Raw genomic sequence first — 24,583 nt, forward strand, 5'->3', positions numbered from 1 at the left:
TGTGGGGGGTACCTGAAGGAGTGAACCGATATGCCTTATCTTCGAACTTTAATTAAGTTTGGACAAAATATTACGAAGGCCAAATTTTGGATCAAACCACTACACTCGGTGTCATAGGGGTTTTTTGAACCTTTCAGGCTATTTTCTCAGGAAGTATGGTTTTGCCCCTAATGAAACTTGTACCGCCACGGTCCCCCCGTGAATAAAAGTTGTTATAACAAAAATTGAAACGATTCGAGAGCAGGTCCTAAACTGTACTTTTCCGAAATATTGTGTAGGACGTACCCGAAGGCGTGGACCGATTGAGTCCATATTGGAACCTCATCTAAGTTTGGTAGAAATTTCGCGATGTGCAAAGTATAGACCAAATCGGTTACTCCCTTCATGAGTTATCGTGGGAACACATTTTCCGAACATTTTCGAACTTTTGTAGGGGAGGTACGGGAAGAAGTGTACCGATAGAACCCATCTACGAACTTAAACTAAGTTTGGACAAAATATTGCGAAAGCCAAATTTTTGACCAAATCGGTTCTTCCGTTCGAGAGTTACCGTGCGCACCAGCCAGCCAGCCAGACAGACGGACGGACATTACTAAATCGACTCCAAATTGTCTGAAACACATTTCGCCCAAACATACTTGGGGTCTTAAACCATTATTTCCATGAGGCACATTGTGCCCGTATGAAAGTGTATATACCCTCGTTAGCATAAATGGTGAGGGTATAAGAATATTGCAGTCCTAGGCCCAAGTTTTCGCGTGGTTCCCATGTAACGAATCATCCTCAATTGAAGTTACCATTCATTTTTCGGTACTCACGTTTTCTGCAGAATTACCTTTATTAATGAATTTTTGGTTCTTAGCAATATAGGTCCATGTTTATGTATAGCCCCCGTATAATGGTACCTCCCGATTTTCGGTATTTTGAGGGTTCCTATTGATGTTTGGTATACACTCCGTTTCATTTCAATATCACATTTCAAAGTTTTATTTGCTATTTCTTGTTAGTTGACATTATTCCAACATCTGGGGATATGTTTGTACATCTTGTTTTGTACACTTATGAAGTATCTTTACACAAAAAGTGTAAGTCCCGTTATATTTTTCTATAATTTTCTCAAAAAGCCCAAAAATTTTACGGTTTGAAGTTTCACCGAAATAGCACATTCTTAAATAATTTTAGTACGACTGCAAATTTTGAATGCTTCGAAACGTATTAATTCCCCAGCATTAAAGACATCGTTTGACCAATTTTAGCGTATTAAACTTGAAATGGCTTTTATTAGTTCCAATTTTAAAGAATCGTAACAGTAGCATTCAAAATTTTCAGTCGTACTCAAATTATTAAAGACTGTGCTATTTCGGTGAAACGCTTAAAACGGAACAAATTTTGTGCTTTTTGAAAGAAAGTTATTAAAAAATATAACGGGACTATATCGAAGCAACACTTTTTGTGGAAAGATACTTCATAAGTGTGCGAAAAAATATATACAAACATATCCACAGATATTCGACTAATGTGAACTAAAATTAAGTAACAAATAAAAATTTGAAATGTGCTATTGAAATGAAACGGAGTGTATGTTACCCATAGGATGTTTGGTATACCCATAGGATGTTTGGTATTACATCATCCCAAGGTTTGATATTGACCCATATTTTTAAAGATTTGACCTCATTATTACATTGAAATGGCTGAAAATTGGTCTTTAGGTTCCTTTGGGCCTACAAATGTTGTCCCCTATTTATGGGTATTTCATGGTCTTATCCACAGTATCCTACAGAAATGGTTGGAATTGAGTATTTCTTTGGGCCTGCAAACTTACCCCCCGAAAAATTGTCAGTACAGGTCCGTGTCTTCATATAGCCCCATAGAGGGGTACTTCCCGATTTTCGGTATTTTGAAGGTTTCGGCCTCATTATCAAACCAAAATGGCTGAATATTGGTCTTATGTCTTCTTTGGGCCTACACAATTTTTTTCCGTTTTGATATAGCACCCACATAACGGATCCTCACGATTTTCGTTATTTTATATGTTTTAACTTCGATATGACACCGAAATGGCTGACATTTATTTTGTCTTCTCTGGGGTCACAAAACTTTTCCCCAGAAGTTGGTCAGTACAGGTCAACGAAATTTGTCCCCACGAAATTTGGTCCACGTTTCGATTTTCGGAATTTTGAAACTTCTATCCACATTGTCTAACCGAATTAACTGAAATTTGGTATTTAGTCTTTGATATGCGAATACAAAACTCGTACAGAGAATTGTGGTTATAGACGTATTTTTTATTATAGCCCCAATATAAGAGGCACACCCGATTTTCGAACTTTTTATGAGGATTTTTGCTATTTTGATTTGAGCTGTTTTTATACCCTCCACCATAGTCTGCAGGGTATAGTAAGTTTGTTTTTCCATTTCTTACGAAATAATCATTTGCGACCCTATAAAGTATAAAAATATATATTCTGTGTCTATCTATACTTATCGGTCCGTCTATTGTAATCACTCTAGCATCCACTCTAGCATGAGAATAAGGATAAAGCTAAATTTTGACATCAAGGGTTACTAGTGGCCACGAAACCAAAAATTATGGACATAGGTCTTTATTTTGATATAGCTCCCATATAACGATACCGGCCGATTTGACGTATTTCGACAACTCTAGTCATATAATCATATATACCGAAAATTATGGACATAGGTACATGTTTTGGTATAGCCCACATTTAACGGTACCTCCCGATTTGAGGCATTTTGACGTTTTTATCCACATTTTCAGGCTGAATTAACTAAAATTAGGTATTTGTGGTTCCTAGTGACCAAAAACGTATCTTCCAAAAATATGGATACACGTATAGGTCCATATTTTGGTATATCCCCCATATAAAGGGTATATTATATTTTGGTATAGCTCTCATATAACGGTACCGCCCGATTTGAGGAGTTTCGGTCATATTTTCAGACTGAATTAACTATACTTTGGTATTAAGGGCCCCTAGTGACATCGAAACTTATATACCAAAAATTATGGACATAGATAAATGTTTTGGTATAGCCCCCATATAAAAGTACCGCCAGATTTAATGTATTTGACGTTTTTAGATATATTTTCAGACTAAACTAGTTATAATTGGATTTTAATCCATAATCACACACACACACGCCCTAATAGCATAAAGCTCTCTTTTCCGTTTTATCCGTTATTGTTTCCATCTTTTCTACAAAAATCTTCCCCACTTACGACAAAACTTGGCAGTACTATTACATGCACATTTAAACTTCTTCAATTTGTATTGATTTAAGTTTTAATTTCCACATTTTCCTGCATTTCGTACATCTTAACATAAACAAATGGTTATGACTAAATTTATTCCAGTTTATCCGCATCACTTGATGGTTACACCATCATCAGAGCCAGAACAAGATCTCGCTAACGGAAACAAGAGTAATGTCAATGGGCGGCATAAGGACAACAACTGCAATGAACCAACAATGATGGAAGAAAAACAACAACAGACATCAAGAATATCCACTAAACAAACTTGTGACAATCACAATGAAAACTTTACCCTACTATTGGAGAATATTTCGATGAAAGCGACTAGGGAGTTCGCCTCCCATTCATCCTCAGTAAATGCAACTTCTTTGGCAAACCAGAAAGCCGAAAACATTAATTTTGAATTGTGGACACAAAAATATGTTGGTGCTGAGGGTAATTTAGATGCCATACTCCTCGATACGTTCCAGGCTGGGAATATGGCATTTGCCAAAAATGTTGAACTTTATCCCAATAAACTACAGAATATGCAGCAACGTGTAATGAGAGTTAGTTCTCTAACATATCTTCCGTATGTTAAAACTGATTATGTGGTAAGTTGAAGAGAAGGGTAATTATTAAAGATATCGGGTGCACAGTGGTTTGGAATAGCGCATTGACATGTGCAATATGTCTATTTGTGTTTTGAAGTACAGTCGAAATCGCTTATAACGTCGTCGTTTATAACGTCATATCGGTTATAACGACGATATCCAAAAGTCCCAAATCTCTGGAGCCCTTCCTAGCCCTATCGCTTATAACGACATATAGGTTATAGCGACAAATTCCGTCGGTCCCTTGACCGACGTTATAAGCGATTTCGACTGTATCTGATATAGTATTCTATAAAATAAGAAGTGTTTTATGAAATTTTGCCTTTTTTAGGGTGAAGATCGTTTTTAATGATTTTTTATTAATTTTCTCGTTTAGAGTTAAGCTTGATGACCGGAAATTATTTGCAAGTGAAAAAGGAAAGCCAAGGACTCGAACCCACATAGTCACCAAATTACGTTACCTGGTTTCACTGGTGGTAAAGCAGGTCTTCGGACGTATCGACTATGTAGTGGCTTCTCTGTCCTAGAACTTTTCGTTTTTCAAATGCAAATGTGTTTTATACATTTACGCGGATATTTGGCCGCTAAAATGTATTTCCTTCACGACAAGCGCTTTTTTGTGCTGCCTTTGAAGTTATGAGTTTTGGCTTTGAATTTTGTGACTATGTGGGTTCGAGTCCTTGGCTTTCCTTTTTCACTTGCAAATAATTTCCTATCATCAAGCTTAACTCTAAACGAGAAAATTAATAAAAAAGAAGTGTTTTATTTTATTGACTCGTTTCTACTTCCAACTCAAAGTTCAGCTTAGTCCATAATGAAAATGGAGTTAGGTGAGTTGGTTTGGTAGGACAGTGGAAAAGGTGATGCGTATCATGCGGACTGATATTGCATACTTTGCAGATGTTCTGCTATCAATTCTTGCCCAGTAAGAATTGAGGTGGATATACCAACCAGATCTCTCGCTTGTCTAGGCAGTTGTTGTTCTTCCGCTATTCATACCATAGGTACTTATATCCTCGACAACTGCTTCAGTATGAATATCACCTAAACCCGACTGATATGCCTCTCCAGATCATGAAAATCTTTCCTGACATGCCTGAGCGGGGGAACCTATCCACTTGATGGTGTTGCGGATGGTTTTACCTATAGCATTCATATGGCATCGACAACATCCTGTTGTGCCGACGCTCCACAAGGTCTTAATCTTCTCATGTAAATGGTCTAATAAAGACATGAGGAGACACCCAGTTGCGGTTCTGATTCTGGCAAGTTTACAAGTTTTTAATATTACGTATCACTTACGTTGACAAACTACACTGGCGTATAGACGTATAGCATGACACAAATCTTATCAACGGTAGGACCTGCCGCCATAAGCGTACAATCTCAAAGTCGTCAAAATGACGTGATATTGGAGAACTCCCTGTTTCACTCTATGGGGTTTGGATTTCTTGTTTCTGAGTTCCACGTATGACTGGCGACCACACATATAGTTGGTGACCACACGTTTCAAACAAGGACGGAGGGTGGTATTCTCGCCACCCTCGAACAGCATGGTTGAACATGGGTTAATCAGGTCCAATGCAGCCAACACAGTTTTGCGGCACGGTCTGTTCTGGTTGAGGCCAGAGGAAATGACGTGCAGTGCTGTAGTGTTACTATGCTGATTCCGAAACCTGTGTTGATAATCTGAAACTGGATAACACGCTCTGAGGCTGGGGAAAAGTAACGCCTCAAGTATCTTTACTACTGGTGACAAAAGTGAGATCTCCCTGCATGACTCAGGCTAAAGTAACGGGATCGCCCTGTCCATTTTCCAGCCTTCGGGAACTATTAGGATGGCTAACTATATGTTGAGGACTTTGCTCAGACGCGTGGTTCATCCATCTGCTTAGCATCACCATTGAAATTCCGTCGGGTGCAAGCATTTTGGATGATTTTGCACCTAGTGTAACATTTGCAATATCACGCATCGTAAATTGTGATGATGGTCTCGGCTGGAAGTGATCGTAAAGGACTTAAAACACTTCTCTTCGCCCGATCGCTATCGGGCGTTGGTTAAAATAACCCGCGCACTTTTTCGGATCTGTCACAACAATGCCGTTAAACATGACTAATGTCCGATCCTCCTTTCTACCAGGTTTCGATAATGTTACAAGTTCGATAAACGTTGTCCATAATTTACTACTACCGGTTCCAATGTTGCAGCACTTCAGATGATCTAGCAATCTATTGTCATTTGTCGGATTCATTTGCTAATACCGTCGCCTCTGCTGGAAAATTAGATCATATTTCAGGTATTCGACCAGCAGGAATATGGGGAGTGGCTGCAGCAGTAATGATTCTTCGGAAATTCATCTCTACCAACCGAACATCAGAAGGATTGGGCAATTCTCTGAAGTGTTGCTTGGTGAATTCCTTAAATCTTACGGCGTTCAGAGATTCTGAACTCGGCTGGCCTATTGATGGAGATGAGGATAGGGAGATGATCTTACCCAAGGGAAATGACGATTTGCCAAGTCACATCATTCGTCAAACCTGGTGAAAAGATGAATATGTCTGACGAACAGTCTCCTCTAATCCAGCTGCTATCTATTTGCTCAGCCAGCGCTATGCCAGTCTGTTATCACCTTCCAACAGTGGCCTGATGTCATGCGAATAACGCGGGACACAGCTATTTATCGGCGGGATATACACATGTAGCAATTCTATTTCGGCAATTCCACACTTAACCGCTACCCCCTACACTCCAAGTATGGGTCACTAGGGTTGAGCTCAAGCGAGAACAAAGACTGCACGTATTGTTTATTTCCTTCGCCTCCTGAAACGTCGCCACCATTCCTGGGGTGCTGTTTTTTCAGTCCAATCCAGTACATATAACCGGACATGGCTCGAATGACTAGGCCATTCACGCTTGTTTATCGGCAACAATCATGACAACTGATCTCCACAGTTTTGCCATAAAGCGACCTTATTAAATAGTCCTTTAACCGAACAGCTTTTTGTAGATAACCCTGTGGATACCTGACTGCCATGGGCGACAGATTTGAGCTTGTAACAACGCATTATGCTTCCTCTTGCTCGTGCAATGCAGCACTGTCATCCTCCCAAGGACTATCCGTACTGCTTTCGGATGAGTCCGTGCTACTTTCGGAACAATCAGGCAACATTGAGCTGGACATATTCGCTTCCATCGACCTCCTAGCACCAGCAGATTTGCCGGCTGAAGTAACCAATGCCACATTGGTTCTCTAAATTTGCCGAATTGTATGAATATTCAAGACCTTCTTCTTCTACGCAAAGTTTCTTTTCCATTGCAGCTTACAGTCCCAAAATTATACATATTTATTTAGCTTCGGAGAATGTAGTTGCACTATATCCACTACTGGTTGCACGCAATCGCCGAAATTACATTTTCTAGTGAACAGTACCTGTTCTGTTTTCATTGGATTTACTCCAAGGATGTTTGATAAGGCTCCTTGCATAAGTTCCGAAATTGTAGACATGAATTTTCCAGTAATCAGTAGTACTACGTCATCCGCATATGCAACAACTTTAGTGCTCTGGTTATCCAGTTCCGTCGGTATGTTGTTGATCATGAGTAACCACAGCTACAGTGGGAGTACCACCCAGGGACGTATGCTGGGGGGGGGGCCGGGGGTTGTGCATCATAAAGTGATAATATCTGCTATAAATAGCATGCCCATCTGAATTTTTTCTTATCAGTAACAAATTTGTAGCTGAAAACAACCGTAAACAAAATTAATGTTCAAACTTTGGTTATTTGGTATTGTATTAAAATCTGCTGTTATTTGTAAATGAAAGAAGCTTACACCCTATATGTAAAAAATAAAAAAATCGCATTTGTATGGCTTTTTAGGTTTTGACGGTTTTGCTAAAGAAAAAGTTGTAGCAGTGAAAATTCTTGTTCTCTTATGATATTTTCGTAGGCTTTACTATTTTTGAGATATAGAAATTCAAACTGGAAAAATTCACAGACTGTATCGCCTCCTCATAAAACAATGTCATGACTGCAATTTCCCAACTTAAATTTATATATCTCAAAAATGGTACAACTGAGGAAAAAATTACGAATCCCAATCTTGTAGAGAAATTTCTGTAGTCCCATTTCGAAAAGACTTTCTGTTTTGAAGCAAATCGTGAAAACCTAACAAAAAACCTAAAAATGTAACCTGAACTTCTATATCTCAAAAATGGTAAATCCTATGAACAAATTTTCAAAGCTACAACATTTTTTTAGCCCCATTTCGATAGGACTTGCGGTTGCCAAGCAAAATCGCGAGAACCTAAAAATGTGAGCTTTGACCGCGATTTATTTAAAAATCCTTACAGCGATTTTTTCTTGTTTTTGGATTTTTCTCATCTATGAAGATTGCTGTTTCAGAATCCGCAAGATCTTCCCAGTTGTAATCTCCGTTCGGCTAATGATACAAATTTAACCCGCGTCAAACAATTTGGAGTCGATTTATCCCAATTGTTCAGTCCGTCTGACTGTCTGTATTGTATCGTGGGTGAGTCCACGGTTTTGTCAGGATTGGTCCAAAAGCTGTAAATCTTACGCCCACCAACTAAATTGACTTCCAAAATTAGGTCCACTTCCAAAATGGACTTTATCAGTCGATTCTTTCAGGTATAGTCTGTACAAAAGTGCAAAATTTTGCGCTTTCATCGAAGTCACATTTTTTGGCATGATGCCAACAATCGAGAAGTTGTACGCCCCAAATTTTTCGAAATTATTGTCGGAAAGTTTATACGTCCAAAAAAGTAGACGAAATTCTGAAACTTCCTGGCTACAATTTACAGAAAAAAATTGGCTATAGCCCGTATTCGATCTGTTTATATATAAAAGTCTCAACTAACACAGGCAGAGGGTATATCTCTGTAGGCAAACCCGACTGTTACTATGAGTCGTCGATTGCATCGCCCGGCTCCTGAATTTCTTTTTTTTAATATAGGGCCTGTTTATGTATGTCGATAAGAAAACGAATGCGGAAGAAAAACTACCAAATTTGAGTGTGTATTTCAAATATGTTTTTTGTTTTGAAGCAAAAGCAAATGAAATAATATTTAAAAAACTAAAGTTTGGGTGTCTTTCATGCGCACACATTTTCGTTTCGAAATACATAAACTGGGGGATAATTTTCTGAATTTTTATTTGGCTTTCACTGACTCTATCACTTCTGGTAAAATAGTAAAGTTTTGGTGTTTTTATGCACTTATAGAATATGATTTTTTTACAATAATACAAAACTTTTTTAATGGCACTGAAGTTAGTGTGTAATATATGTACTTTAAAGAAGAAACGGCGTTATGTTCGATTCGAACTGTTTATATCCTCCAAACACTGTATATATCTATTCAACATATTCACAGTTTTTGCATGGAAGTTCTTCCATCAAAAGGATTTCCAAAATCCATATTACAGACGATATTTTTAAAAACAAGTGAGCAAAGGCTATAGTCGGAACGGATACCCTACACCACGACCCCTGTGCATAAGCTTTTCACTGGTAAACATTTATTTTAGGGAACATAATCCGACTACCACCAAACATATTTTGGTTTTTAATCAAAAAAATATGCCTCTTTTCTCTCTGGGACATCCATGTTAGTACATTTTGTGACCATCCGATCAAAATTTCGACCTGTAGAATGGAAGAATTGGATGCATTACCGACTATTGTGGTATATCCCTTGTTTGACCACCTACGCCAACCTACTTTACACCAGGTAATATTTTCTTCTTCCATTGACAGGCTTTGCCGCTGAAATAACCCTACTAGAAATCGATACCCAGCAAAAATAGTCATTACAAATTGGCCTACTTTCTCATTATTTTAACACGGGCATGTCATAGGGAGTAAGTACTTATTTTTTGGCCTCTAAAAAGTAGATAAATAAGTTGTTACTCCCTGGTTACTTCAAGTCGTAACTACTTATTTAAGTACTTATTTATTTACTTTTAAGTGCCAAAAAATAAGTACTTACTCCCTATGACATGCCCGTGTTAAAATAATGAGAAAGTAGGCCAATTTGTAATGAGTATTTTTGCTGGGTATATTCACAAAGAATAAAATTTTGAATCTGTCTCCACATGAGTTTTTCCCCATTCCGACCCCTAAATATTATCCGACCATCACCAAAATAAATGGGCTTCTTCCTCTGTGGGACCCACATAAAATTCCAAAAACTTCGTGACGATCCGATCAAAATTGCGACCTGTAGCGTGATTACAAACAAATCGGAAAATGGGATGCATTACCGACTATTGCGATATCTCTGCTGTTTGAGCAGCGACGACAACCTACTTTACATCGTTGTAAAGGTGATATTTTCTACTTTCCTTGCCAGGTTTTGCTTTTGATATACCTCTTAAATAAACAGAGATATTGGCTTTGAAATAAAACGTAGACCTTTTCTCCAAATAAGTTTTTGCCCATTCCGACCCTTGAATATTATCCGACTATCATTAAAATCAGTAGGCTTCTTCCTCCGTGGGACCCCCATTAACCCCTAAACTTTCGTGAAGATCCGATCAAAATTGCGACCTGTGGCGTGATTACAAAAAAAAAAATCGGAAATGGGATGCATTGTCGACTATTGCCATATCTCTGCTATTTGACCACCTATGACAACCTAATTTACATCGTTGTAAAGGTGATATTTTCTACTTTCCTTGCCAGATTTTGCTTTTGATATACCTCTTGAAGAAACAGAGATATTGGCTTTGAAATAAAACGTTGACCTTTCTCCAAATAAGTGTTTGCCCATTCCGACCCCTGAATATTATCCGAGCATGATCAAAATCAATAGGCTTCTTTCTTTTTGGGACCCCCATTAACCCCAAAAATTTCGTGACCATCCGATCAAAATTGGGACCTGTAGCGTGATTACAAACAAATCGGATAATGGGATGCATTACCGACTATTGCGATATCACTGCTGTTTGAGCAGCTACGACAACCTGCTTTACACCGTTGTAAAGGTGATATTTTCTACTTTCCTTTCCAGGTCTTGCTTTTGATATACCTCTTAAAGAAACAGAGATATTGGCTTTGAAATAAAATGTTGACTTTTCTCCAAAGAAGTGTTTGCCCAATATGCTTCTTCATCTATGAGACCCCCATTAACCCTGAAATTTTCGTGACGATCCGATCAATATTGCGACCTGTAGCGTGATTTCCAAAAAAATAGAAAAATGGGATGTATTACCGACTATTGCGATATCTCCGTTATTTAATTACCTACGCCGACCTAGTTTGCATCATTGTGAAGACGGGATCTTCTACTTTCATAGTCAGGCTTTGCTTTTGGAAAATTTTCAACCAAAGCAGTGATATTTGTGAATATAATTAAAATCGCAAAAATGAAAATTGGGGTTTTATTTGCTACTATTGCGATATCTTCGTTGTTTGATCACCTTCGAGCACCTACTTTACATCAGTAGAAAGGTGATATTTTCTGCTTTCATCATCAGGTTTTGCTTTTGGTATATCCCATATAGAAGCTGAGATATTGGCTTTGGAAAAAAACGTTGTATTTTTATCCACCTAAGTTTTTTGCCCTTTCCGACCCCTAAATATTATGCGACCATCACCAAAATCAATAGGCTTCTTCCCCTCCGGGACCCCTATCAACATCCAAAATTTCGTGACGATCCGATCAAAATTGCGGCCTGTAGCGTGATTACAAGGTTTAGATGGACAGACGGACAGACGGACGGACACACATAGCCAGATCGACTCAGCTCGTCGAGACATTCATTTTGATATATATATATATATATATATAAGTATGGGTCTACGACCATTATTTCGATGCGTTACAAACTTTTTTGCCAAAACCAACTTATAATACCCTCCCCACATAGTGGTGTAGGGTATAAAAATAGCAAAAATCTTTTGAAAATATCCAATTTTTATACTTTTTTCTCCGACTCTGGTCCAAAGATACGCAACCGCCCAAAAATTAAGGATACAGTCAACTACAAAAATGTACCTTAGATTTCAACAAACAAGTTTCTATAACAAACGAAGATTCTAGGAACGATTCTTCAAGCTCAAAATTTTATTATTTTAGATCATTCTTTCCTGTTCAGGTCCGTAAATAACAAACCTTTCAAATTTCCTTGAGTTTTTAAAAGTTTGTTATTTCCAAACCTGAGCAGGGGAATGTTAAAACAATTTAATTGTTCGTTAATTTCAGCCCAAAGAATCATTCCTAGAATCTTAATATGTTCTAAAAGTTGTTGTAGGTACATTTTTGTGGTTGACGGTATCCTTAATTTTTGGGCGGTTGCGTATCTTTGGACCAGAGTCGGTGAAAAGAGTATAAAAATTGGATATTTTCAAAAGATTTTTGCTATTTTTACCATTAAGAACCGTTCATAGACATTTCGCATGTTCCAGAAAGTTGTTTATTGATGCCTTTGCTACACTATTGTGGTTAATTGTTTTCTTGAATTTTGAACGGTTTAATATGTATGGAGCAGAAGCCGAGAAAAGAGGATAAAAATCGCAATTGTTTTGCTATTTTGACCATTAAGATCCGTTTCTACAGAGTTCGTATATTCTAGAAAGATGTTTACTGAGATCTGAGGTACACTTTTGTAGTTGGTTGTTTGCTTCAAATTTGATCGGTTTGAAAGCTATATAAAAAACTTGAGAACAAATTTTAAAAGAAATTGGACCATGGCGATTTTGACCTGCAGATGAAGTTTGATGGATTATATGTGCCCACAATTTTTGTTCTTTAAGACAAGAGCTACAACTTTGCTCCGAGATAAATTCAAATTTTCTAACGGTTTGGAAGATATGGTCCTGACTTCATGACCCTTTCTACATCAAAGCCTGAAACCTTTGGAGGCCTATAACCGCGAAAGTTGATGAGATAGGAAAAACGGCGAGACACGTGTCCTCTCTTTTTTGGTCTTCTATCACGCTGCGGTGTCAGAATATGGTTAATAATTTTCGTGTTGCACAGTGATATACATAAAATCGTCAAAAAAAAAAGCTTTAAAATAGCTTTACGTAACGTTTCACAACATGTTTAAGTTTTATGATTTTTGGTCAAGTTGGTACACTGCCTATTTTTCTACTATATAATCTTCTGTCGATTTTCCTTAGTTCACAAAGATCCTTGTTCCACCACACCGGTTGGAATTTCTTACCAGGGTAAGATAGTGGACAGGTATCCCCCATATAATGGTATCACAGGGAAAAAGAGCGTTAATCAGGTTATCTACAATTCTATTAAGCTTTTCAGCTGTTTCTATATTTCCAATAGACGTCAACAGAGAGTTTGTTAGTTCTGTGCACCTATCCAATTTGTTTTCTCTTGTTTCTATAAGAATTTTCGGGGGACTTCGTCGAAAGAGATCTCGAAAAGTATCTTCATATGGTTCGAAAGGCACATTTGTTACACACGCCCACCACCTCGACCAACAGGAGTGTGGCTTTCACCCTACCATTACTGTAACTAGACAGAAGAATTAGATTTAAGCTCTTCCTACTCAAGTTCCCCCCTTGTCCCCCTCGGACGAAGCGAAGACTTCAAAATTGGCATTGCTTAGTCCAGAAACTATGGTCTTGTAGATATATGACTCCTGAACTTCAGAATTCATGAGGGACAGGGGTAGAACGCGTAACACTTGCCGCTTGTCCTACTCTTACTGAGTTGCGTGAGGCGGATTCAGACGGAACAGAATCCATCCCAAACCGAAGTTCAGCTTTCGCTGAAGTTTCCTTAATCAACCCTACTATATGGAGGTCACTACCGAATGACCATACCCTACCCTAATATCCATACCTCCATTCTCCTTACAAGAGGCTCTACTAGCGATAGTCCTGCCAGATATAAGGAAATCTGGATTTTAAAACTTCAGCATTTTTAGTATTATCTGCCTTTCCACTGTAGGTAGGAAACCTATAGCTTTCTATATGGTAGTACACATTTAAGATATGGCGACCTCATTTCATTCCCAAAGTTCCACAAGGATATTAATTGCCTCAACAATGGAATCTCGCAACTCATTGTTATGGCGCTTAATGACATTGACGTATTTTTGAAGGTAATCACTCTGATTTACCATCATGTCAGAAATAATGATCGCCCGAAGACCGTTTTCGTCTAGCAACCGTTGACTTTCCGACGTGGCGCATCATTGGACTGTTCTGGCATAGGATTTGTTGCGACCTTATCCATGTACCTTGAAGTTCGTTTTTCCCGAGAAGGTGGTTGCCTTCTCGGTTCTGGGTTCTTAGCTTTCAGGGCAATGAAAGGAAGGATGTCTCATCCTTCTCAGTATATAAATTCGGGTCTCATCCCACCAATCTACGTAGATAGGTCACAGCACGTGTATAGTGCTTCAAATCTTTCCAGTTGGTCGAGGAGCTCTCTACTTTGCCTCTCTAGGCTATCTCCAATAGTCTTCAGAGTCCCGTGTAGATCTTCGCCGCCCAAAGAAACAATCCTGTCTACCGTAGTCTGTTTTTATACCCTCCACCAAAGTATGGAAGGTATATTAACTTTGTTGTTCTGTATGTAACACATCGAACTAATCACTTGCGACCATATAAAGTATATATATATATTATTGATCAGTTTGAAGCATTGTGGCGTTTTTTTTTTTTGGGATAGCGTTTGCAATTTAGTTTTTTCAAAATAGTCTGGCTTAATCCCATGTTAATATTTTAAAACAACTATTTTATTAGTGGAAAAGATTTGGCATTGTTCGCCAAGGGGTAAGGCAGGGAATTCTATAGTTTCGATCCACGCCACTAGATCTCATCAGTTCCCTTGTTTCTTGTTTGTGGATATTCTCCACCGAAGTTATTTTTCAATAACTTCTTCAACAAGAAACTGTTTATACCCAAACATCAATCGTCAGCACGAAGTACAAAGGTAAGCAAAGAAAAAAGTTCAATGAGAAGTTTTTCCTTGGCAACCTCATACAACTCCGACGAAAGTGTCTGCGAAAACAATTCAAACCTCTTCCACTTGTATGTGTCGTCGAATTTTGACGAATGCACACACCAAAATTTGGTTGGTCTGCTTTACAGCAAAAACAACACACGTCGTGCCAGTGTCTTCAATTTGAAGCATTGTGGCGTTTTTTTTTTTTATTGGGATAGCGTTTGCAATTTTGTTTTTTCAAAATAGCCTGGCTTAATCCCATTGTTGTTGTTTTAATATTTTAAAACAACTATTTTATTAGTGGAAAAGATTTGGCATTGTTCGCCAAGGGGTAAGGCAGGGAATACTATAGTTTCGATCCACGCCACTAGATCTCATCAGTTCCCTTGTTTCTTGTTTGTGGATATTCTCCACCGAAGTTATTTTTCAACAACTTCTTCAACAAGAAACTTTTTATACCCAAACATCAATCGTCAGCTCGAAGTACCTTTATACTCTAAAAACCGCCAACATACATAGGTCCATGTTTTAGTATAGCCCCCATATAACTGTACCTCCCGATTCTCGGTATTTTGAGGATTTTAGCTAAAATTTTTCACCGAACTACCTGTAATTTGACAGTTGAGGTTCCAAGTAATCACAAAACATCTCCACTAAAAACTGTCAACATAGGCCCATGTTTTGGTATAGCCCCCATATAGCGGTACCTCCCGATTGTCGGTAGTTTGAGGATTTTAGCTGAACTTTTTAACCGGACTACCTGTAATTTAATATTTGAGGTTCCCAGTAGTCACAAAATATCTCCTCCAAAACCTGTAAACATAGGTCCACATTTTGGAACAGCCCCCATATAACGGTATCACCAGGTTTTCGATATTTTGCGAATTGTAGCTACATTTTGCGGCCGAGCTACCTGTAATTTGATGTTTGCGGTTCCTAGTGGTCACAAAACATCACCACCAAAAACTGTCAATATAGGTTTATGTTTTGATATAGCCCCCATATAAGAGTACCTCCCAATTTTCGGTATTTTGAAGATTTTAGCTAAAATTTGAGGTTCCCAGTGGTCACACAACATCTCCACCAAAAACTGTCAACATAGGTCGATGTTTTTGTGCACTTATAGCAAGTTTGTATATTCAAAGCACAAGTATCGACGTGCTGCAACTAAGAACAGAATGCGAAGAACACGAAATAGAGAGAGAAATGCATTTTCCACAACAAAAAGTAAGAATTGAAAAAATCAGAGTGCAAAAAATGGAGATGATTGATAGTCCGAATAAAGTTTGAAAATTTGCCCAAAAAGTGAAAATCGGCTGATGGGTTCGGTGCGGGTACACGCTTCGGTAGAGATGAACAAGGTAATGTGGTAAGGTTATGGAAAGATCACTTAACCAATGTCACAAAATAGTATTGAATGTATATGGGGATTTCAAAGTGAAATCGGACACTTTTTCAAAATGAGGTTTTTGGTTTCCTTAATTGTTTGCTATGGTGATGCTGCTCATCAGCAAATTAAAAAATGTATTTGTTTACTTTTTTTTTGTAAAATAACAAATGTTTACAGTGTTTTATTTAACTTGCTTTGGTGTCCGTTTAGTTCAAATCTGGTAACTCATTGTTAACACAGTTGCAGTTGACCAATCGAACTGAAACTTTGCACACTTTTCAGATTTGGATGACAATACACGAATATGAAAACAAAACCCAATATTAGTCCATTTTTACAGCGTTTTAAAGGTGTTTTATTTAAATTGCATTTCAAATCTGGTAACACATTTTTGACAAAGTTTGCACACTCATTTTTCAAATAGTGGCAGTTGACCAATCGAACTGAAACTTTGCACACATTTCAGATTTGGATGACAATACATGAATATGAAACCAAATCCAACATGGGTATTTTTTACTATAGCCCTCATATAGCGGCACCACCCGATTTAGTTCAAATCCAGTAACTCATTTTTAACGCAGTTGCAGTTGACCAATCGAACTGAAACTTTGCACACCTTTCAGATTTGGATGACAATAAATGAATATGGGCCCATTTTTTCTTATAGCCCCTATATAGCGGTACCTCCCGATTTCAGGTATTCTGATGATTTTATCGTAATTTTAAGCCCGAATTAGCTGTCATTTGGCATTTGGGATTCCCAATGATACAGACAAAAAAATTTGCTCACTAAAAATGATGGACATAGATACAGGTTTTGGTATAGCCCCTTATAGTGGTTCCACCCGATTTCAAGTGTTTTAAGGATTTTATCTTCATTTTAACCCGAATAGTCTATAATTTGGCATTTGGCGTTCCAAATGGCACTGAAACATCCACACAAAAAATTGTGGACATAGGTCCAGGTTTTAATATTGCCTCCATATAGCTGTACGACCCGATTTCAAGTGTTTTAAATATTTTATCTTAATTTTTTGGCAGAATTGGCTGTAACTTGGCATTTAGAGTTCTCAATGGTACAGTAACTTCCCCACCAAAAATTATGGACATAAAAACTTAAAAATAATTTAAAAAAATTAAGTTTCAGTGTTTTATTTATAAATGCACTTAAAACTAGAAAATAATTTGTCACTTAGCCTCAATAAGTATATTCTTTCAACACTGAAACTTAATTTTTTAAATTATTTTTTACTTTACACTGGCATAAAGAAAATTTGAAAATTTTTAAACAATGTAGAATAAATAGTAATTATTCGAATCCCACACTACCAAATAGGGCTTACATTTTTGTAATTAATCATAGTTTAATACAACAAAATTTCAAGAAAATCTAAGAAAAGTACAATCATTGATAAAAATTGATTTTAAATATCAAATCGCGAAAATTGCATCCAAGCCCACTGTGCAAATTTTTTTTCTATTTTTAATTAGATAACTGATAAAAAATATAAAAAAAATAGATTTTTTCTATTTGGACCACTATTAAAGAAGTTATTAGTATTAGTATTTCTTTGCATATAGTTTTTACAGAATTCCAGTTGTTCAAGGCGCGATATCTCTGGAACCTTTTGTCAAAAAAATCTAAAAATATACTAAAATGTTTTGCTGATGAGCAGAATCACCACAGCAAAAATATAAAGAAAATCAAAAACCTCATTTTGAAAAAGTGTCCGATTTCACTCAGAAATCCCCATATATAAACCTGAACAACAACGAAGCAGGAACCTATTTACCGTCCCAGCTGTTTAGGACCGAACACTGGAGAGAAACATCTGAGACGAGAATACATACTCGGTAATTGAAACCTCAGTATTCTACACCCCGATCGAAGAAAAAAGGAAACGAAATTATATGTTTCAATGAGAGAGACATGTATCTGTACCGAGCGTAGATTTCTAGCAGGGGCAACTTTATTTTTTCTCATTACATTGCCTAGCTAAAGTAATAGTTTTTACTCGCAACTTGGTGAATATAACCCATATTCACTGTGTACAATGTCTTAATTGAAGATGAGTCACATCCGTACATATTTTGGTGTAGGTAAGTGTGACGCCAATACGTCTGTTAACCGAGAAGGCTATGGCGGTCAACATTGTGCTGGCGAACTGATAAAGAACTTGTCCGAATGTACTCTGAAGCCACATCTTGGCGTTATAAACAATATTATAAAACATGTAGCATTAACACGATGAGTTCTGCTCAAGTTCTGAGAATGTTTGTAGATCCTGTACACCGAAGTGACTTCTATGTTACTAAACTCCTTCTTAGCCACTGTTGCAATTCTATTACTTCATTTTCTCACATCTACTTCAATTTGTTGTCATAGAACCAATTAAACTTCCACTCTACCCTCTGATACGGAGGAGGTTGTACCATGCAAGCTAAAACGAGCAGGAGAATTTCCTAAGTGTATAGAACAGGACGTAAGGCAAAAAGTTAAACAAACAAAACTTTTGCCAGAACAGTTTATTGTTGGTTAAGTTTCAACATAAGTTTGGGGTTTAAGTTTTTCGCTTCGGCGCTACGGTACCGTGCGGTTTCTTGTAATGGTGTCACTTAATTGTAAACATATGTTGTGGCATGTGTTTATCTAACAACGCCGTTTCGTGTTGCTCTTTGGGCACTTGCCAAACAAATGGTGTAAACAAAGTGTGTGGGTTTGTGTATGTGGTACCAATGAGTTTATATTTAACCTCCCACACTTGGGCAAAAACATGCATCCTGGTGAAAGGGGGAGGCGAGTAGGTAACAAAAAGCCAAGATGTAAACTTTTATTCACACTCAATTGTCAATCGAGAATAACTATACCCAGGAGAAGTTTAACAACATGTCCTACAGTGTCTAACTTATCCTATGATGAGCGGGCGTGTGTAATGTTGTCCTCCCTATTGTTATACGTGTAAACAAACATAAGATAACTATCATTGATTTAAATGTCCACCCCCTCAAACTCCCTCGCCGCCCAAACAAGGGTATCATCTTAATTGTACATTTTTGGTGACAATAATAGGACTCTAAATGACTGTGAATATGTTTATTAGCAGGAACATAAAGGACCACCACTTAGTAGGCTTACTTTTGTGGTTGAGTAGAGAATTCAAAGCCAACATTATGTTAATCGTTTTATAACGCCTTTATTGAAGGTATAACTATATAATTTTGGGATAGGATGGCAAGTAACAAGTAACGAGGACAGACCACGCACCAGGAATGAGAAAAAAAGAGAGAGAGAATACGTTCTTATTATGCTTTAACTATACTTGTCAACACTTGTTCTGCTATGAAATGGTAGTTTGTTATAACATCTCAATAAACAACCCACCTAATGATAACAAGCAAAAAATGTTTAGGTTCCGCGGGGCCGAATTTTTTATAACCTCGACCATAAAATATTCTAAAACTTAATAACTAATTTGGTTTCCTGCCCACCATTTTAGACCGAGAAGCTTTTCTACCACGGATACACCAAATGTCTAGACTAGGTCAGAAAATGCATCTAAAAATATCTTCAATCGGGTTACACCTTTATACTACATCAACATGTGGACATATATATGTTAACAATTTTTAGTGGAGAAGTTCTGTGATCCCTGAGAACCTCAAACGTCAAATTACAGACAGTTCGGACAACAAATGTAGCTGAACTCATCAAAGCACCTACAATCTACCTTGCACAGTAAATGCGTCCAACGACAAAAATCTAAAAATTCATGTCATAATTTTCAAAATGTTAAGATGTAAGTCGTTTCTAAAATGTCCATTACTCTTTCCAAACTCTTCAAAGCACCTACAATTGGGAGGTTATATGTATGTGGTCTATACAAAAATATGGACCTATGTTGATAATTTTTAGAGGATAAATGTTAAATTACCGCTATATAAGCTACCCTAAAAATTACGAAAATCGTGTATAACAAAACATGAACCTATGTCGAATATTATTGGTGGAGGAATGAAAATAATAATAAAAATGTTAAATAACGAGTAGTTCAGTCAAAAAATTTACATATGTACCTAAAATCGGAAGGTACAGTTATATAGGGGCTATAACAAAACATGGACCTATGTTGACAATTTTTTTTTTTAATAAAGGTTAGGTTAGGTTTTGGGATGTGCAGTAACTAACTCACGTGGGCGGAATTTGTCTTCCAGAAATAAAAATATGAGATACATATTAAAAATTTTACCAATTTTCACACAAAAGTTTTGGTCCATTTCACCCGCTAAATATTATCTGATCTCCGTAGTAAATTGCAAGCTTCTTCCTTACTTCAAAACTTAACTTCAAATTTTGCGACCTACAGAACCGCTACAAAATTGGATAAAATATGTGTTTTTAATCCATTTCATCACCTTAATATTTTGCGATCATCACCAAAAACTATAGGGGTCTATTCTGGTCTAAACCCGACCTCCATACAAAATTTTGAAATGATTGGTCCATAACTGCGGCTTGGAGTTTGAATACAATTTTTAATGGAAAGACGGACACACATCTCAAAATCTCTTTATCACGTCGAGATATAAATTTTGGTATGTATTACATGAATTCATGAATTACATGAATTTTTCGAAAAACAAATTTATAATACCCTTTCCATGGAACAAATACATACAAATTATTGCGGACGCTAGAGTGATTACAACAGACGGACATGGCTATATCAACTCAGAGTTTTATCCTGATCATTTGAAGGGTTTTCTAAATGTTTTGCCCAAATTACCTGTAATTTAACATTTGAGGTTTATAGTGGTCATAAATTATCTCCACTAAAATTATCAACATAGGGCCATGTTTCGGTATAGCCCCCATATAACGGTTCCTACCGATTTTCGCTATTCGGTATTTTAGCTACATTTTTTGGCCAAACTACCTAGAAATTAACATTTGAGGTTCCCAGAGGTCACAAAATATCTCCACTAATATTGTCAACATAGGCCCATGGTTCGGCATAGCCCCCATATAACGGCACCTCCAGATTTTCGTTATTTTTGAGGAATTTGACGTTTGAGGTTCCCAGAGGTCACAAAATATTTCCACCAAAAATTTTCAGCATAGGTCCAAGTCTCGATATAGCCCCCATAAAACGGTTCCTCCCGATTTTCGGCATTTTGAGCGTTTTAGCAGCATTTTCTGACCGAACTACCTGTTTAAAATTTTAAACAGAGGTTCATGTCTTTGTACAGTCTCCATATAAGGGACCCTTTAGATATTCGGTATTTTGAGGATTTATCTACATGTGTTGACCGAACTATCCGTAATTTACCATTTGAGATTCCTAACGGTCACAACACCTCTCCACTAGATATTGTCAATATATATAGGTCCATGTTTTTGTATATAGTCCCCATATAACGATATTAGGTAATTTGAAAATTTTAACAACATTTTGACCGAACTACTACTATTTGACAATAGACGTTCAAAGTGGTCACAAAACTTCTCCACCAAAAATTGCCAATTGTCAGGAGTTTAGTTACATGTGTTGACCGAACTATCTGTAATTTGAGGTTCCCAGTGGTCACAACATTTCTCCACACTTTGATATAGCCCCCATATAAAGTTTCTTGACTTTCTTGCAAAATTCATACTCATATTTACTTGTTAAGTAATGCAAACAGAAATGTCATGTCTTTGGTGACTTATAGTGAAATTTAGTGTAGAACATTTTTGTCTTTGACTTGATTCTTCTCAAATAATTTTATGTGGGTCAATTTTGCATAAACTCAGATGAAGTACAACTTCTTCTTTCTTCTTTATTTGCCTATTCGTTTTACGAATTTATGGTGATCAATGCAGTTACATAAAATGTATTACAGTATATTCGGTATATATATGTGTTTATAAGTTGTTGATTATTTCAGCAAAAGATTGTCGATTTCTGCACTCGCTGAGTAGAGTTGCAACATCATTAATACCGGTCCATTCCTGAATATTATTTATCCAAGATTTCTCTTTTCTTCCCCTGGACTGTCTTCCCTCTATTTTGCATCGGATAATGTTTTGGAGTAGTTTGTATTTGTTGTTTCGCATGATGTGTCCAAGATATGCTGTTTTTCGTTTCTTTATTGTACGTATAAGCTCTTTTTCTTGATGTATTCTTTGCAGCACTTCATTGTTCGTTACAAACTTGGTTCATGGTATTTTTAGAATTCGTCTGTAGGTCCAAAACTCGAAAGCTTCAAGCTTCTTCATGTCGGCTGCCTTCAGGGTCCACATTTCGACTCCATATAGCAAAACTGACCATACATATGTTTTCAGATATCTTAATTTTGACTTTATATTGATATCATGACTCACAAAAATTTTCTTGTATTTTATGAAAGCTTCTCTAGCCATTTCAATTCTGCTTCTTATTTCGTTTGAAATGTTCCACTTGTCATTTATTGTGGCACCAAGGTATTTAAAACTATGTACTCTTTCCACGTCGATATTTTTTATTTTTAAAGGCGTTTGATTGCCCATACTCTCTTTGGAAATAACCATATACTTAGTCTTTCTAATGTTTATCTTTAAACCGTAGCTTTCACTGTGTGCTGCCAGTCTATGTAGTAGGTATTGGAGTCCTGCAAAGCTATCAGCTAGTATGGTTGTGTCGTCTGCATATCTAATATTGTTGAGAAAAGTACCATTTATAAGAATTCCTTTTTTGATATCGTTGATTGATTCTTGGAATATTCTTTCGGAGTAGACATTGAACAATAGGGGGGATAATATGCATCCTTGTCTCACACCTTTAGATATTACTATGTCTTCTGTACATTCTCCATTTACATCCACATGTGCAGTCTGGTGCCAATACAAGCTTTTTATGCATCGAATTTCATTCTGTCCAATACCAATGGACGTTAGAACCTCTATCAATTTATCATGTTGTACTGTGTCAAAAGCCTTCTCGTAATCGATAAAGCATATGTATACATCTTTTTGAACAGTTTTGCATTTTTGGACTAGGATTTGTAGGGATGAAAGAGCTTCGCGTGTTCCCATGCCTTCTTTAAAACCAAATTGGGATGCACCCATAACTTTCTCACACTTCTCATATATTCGCCCATGAATTATTTTTAGAAAAATCTTCAAAGCATGGCTCATTAAGCTGATAAGTCTATAGTCACTGCAGTGTTTCGGTTGGTTTTTCTTTGGTATCGTTATAAACGTTGATCTCAGCCAATCATTTGGGTATTCTCCGGTCTCATATATGTAGTTGAATAGCTTGTTCAGGATATTAATGTTATCACCCTCTATTAACTTTAGTATTTCCGATGGAATCTCGTCAGGACCACATGCTTTTTTAACTTTTAAGGATTTTATCGCTGACTCAATTTCTTGCTTGGTTATAGATGTTCCTTCTGGCATTTCATTTCTCATCATCTCATAGGTAGATCGGTTCTGGTCGGTAAACAGGAGCTTTATGTAATCTTTCCATATTGCCATCTTTTCCGATTTATCAAAAATAGGTTCATTTTCATTATTGTATAACATTTTTGGTATTGATTTGTGGTATACGCCTGCCATTTCTTTGATTTTCTTGTGAAGATTGAAATCGTCATTTAACTGTTGCAATCTTTCAATCTCCTGGCACTGTCTGTTTATGAGATTATTTTTCGCATTTCTGATTGCAGATTGTATTTCTCTATTTAATTCGTAGTATATTTCGTAGTTTCGATTTTTATGTTTTCGACGTTCCTCCATCAGATCCAGTATCTCCTTTGTCATCCATTCATTCTTTTGTGGTTTTTTCATGATTCCTAGATTATTGTCCGCTATGGATTTTAGCGTATTTTTAACAGAATTCCACATCTGTTCACTATCTGTAGCTTCAATTCTTCTAAATTCTTGATCAATGATCTCTTTCATTCTGGTCTTAACTCTTGGTTCCTCCAGTTTTCCAGTATTGAGTTTTCCACGTATTGTTCTCTTTGGGTGTCTCTTCAATTTTGCTCGTATTTTTGTCATTAACAGGATATGGTCCGATGGAACATCTGCCCCTGGATATGTGGATGTCTTCATTACAAACGAAGAAAAGCGTTTATTGATTAATATATAATCTATTTGGTTTCTTATTATATTTGTTGGTTTGTCTAGGGGGGATTTCCAGGTATACAATCTTCTTTTTGGCAGGCAGAACATTGTATTTGTAATTTTAAACCCATATTCCTGACAGAATTGAATAAGTCTGTCACCTCTATCATTTCTCTCGCCTAGTCCAAATTTGCCTGTTATGCCTGGTACAATATCTTGTCCAACTTTGGCATTAAAGTCTCCTTGGATGATATTTATATCATGGGGTTTTGTCATATTTATTAAGTATTTTACATCCT

At 37.0% G+C, this 24,583-nt stretch overlaps 1 protein-coding gene across 1 annotated transcript in view; it reads left to right on the forward strand.

Moving 5' to 3' along the window:
• The window catches only part of Ir92a (Ionotropic receptor 92a), a 46,460-nt gene that overhangs the window by 10,864 nt on the left and 11,013 nt on the right, over nt 1–24,583 (forward strand). The window contains exon 4 of the mRNA XM_073959146.1: nt 3,380–3,873. Within this exon, the coding sequence (XP_073815247.1) occupies nt 3,380–3,873 (494 nt within the window). The remainder of the gene's footprint in view (nt 1–3,379; nt 3,874–24,583) is intronic.

The sequence above is a fragment of the Musca autumnalis genome, unplaced genomic scaffold (assembly GCF_047663935.1).
Source record: "Musca autumnalis isolate F117 unplaced genomic scaffold, ASM4766393v1 scaffold_1, whole genome shotgun sequence".
Taxonomy (NCBI): Eukaryota; Metazoa; Arthropoda; class Insecta; order Diptera; family Muscidae; genus Musca; species Musca autumnalis.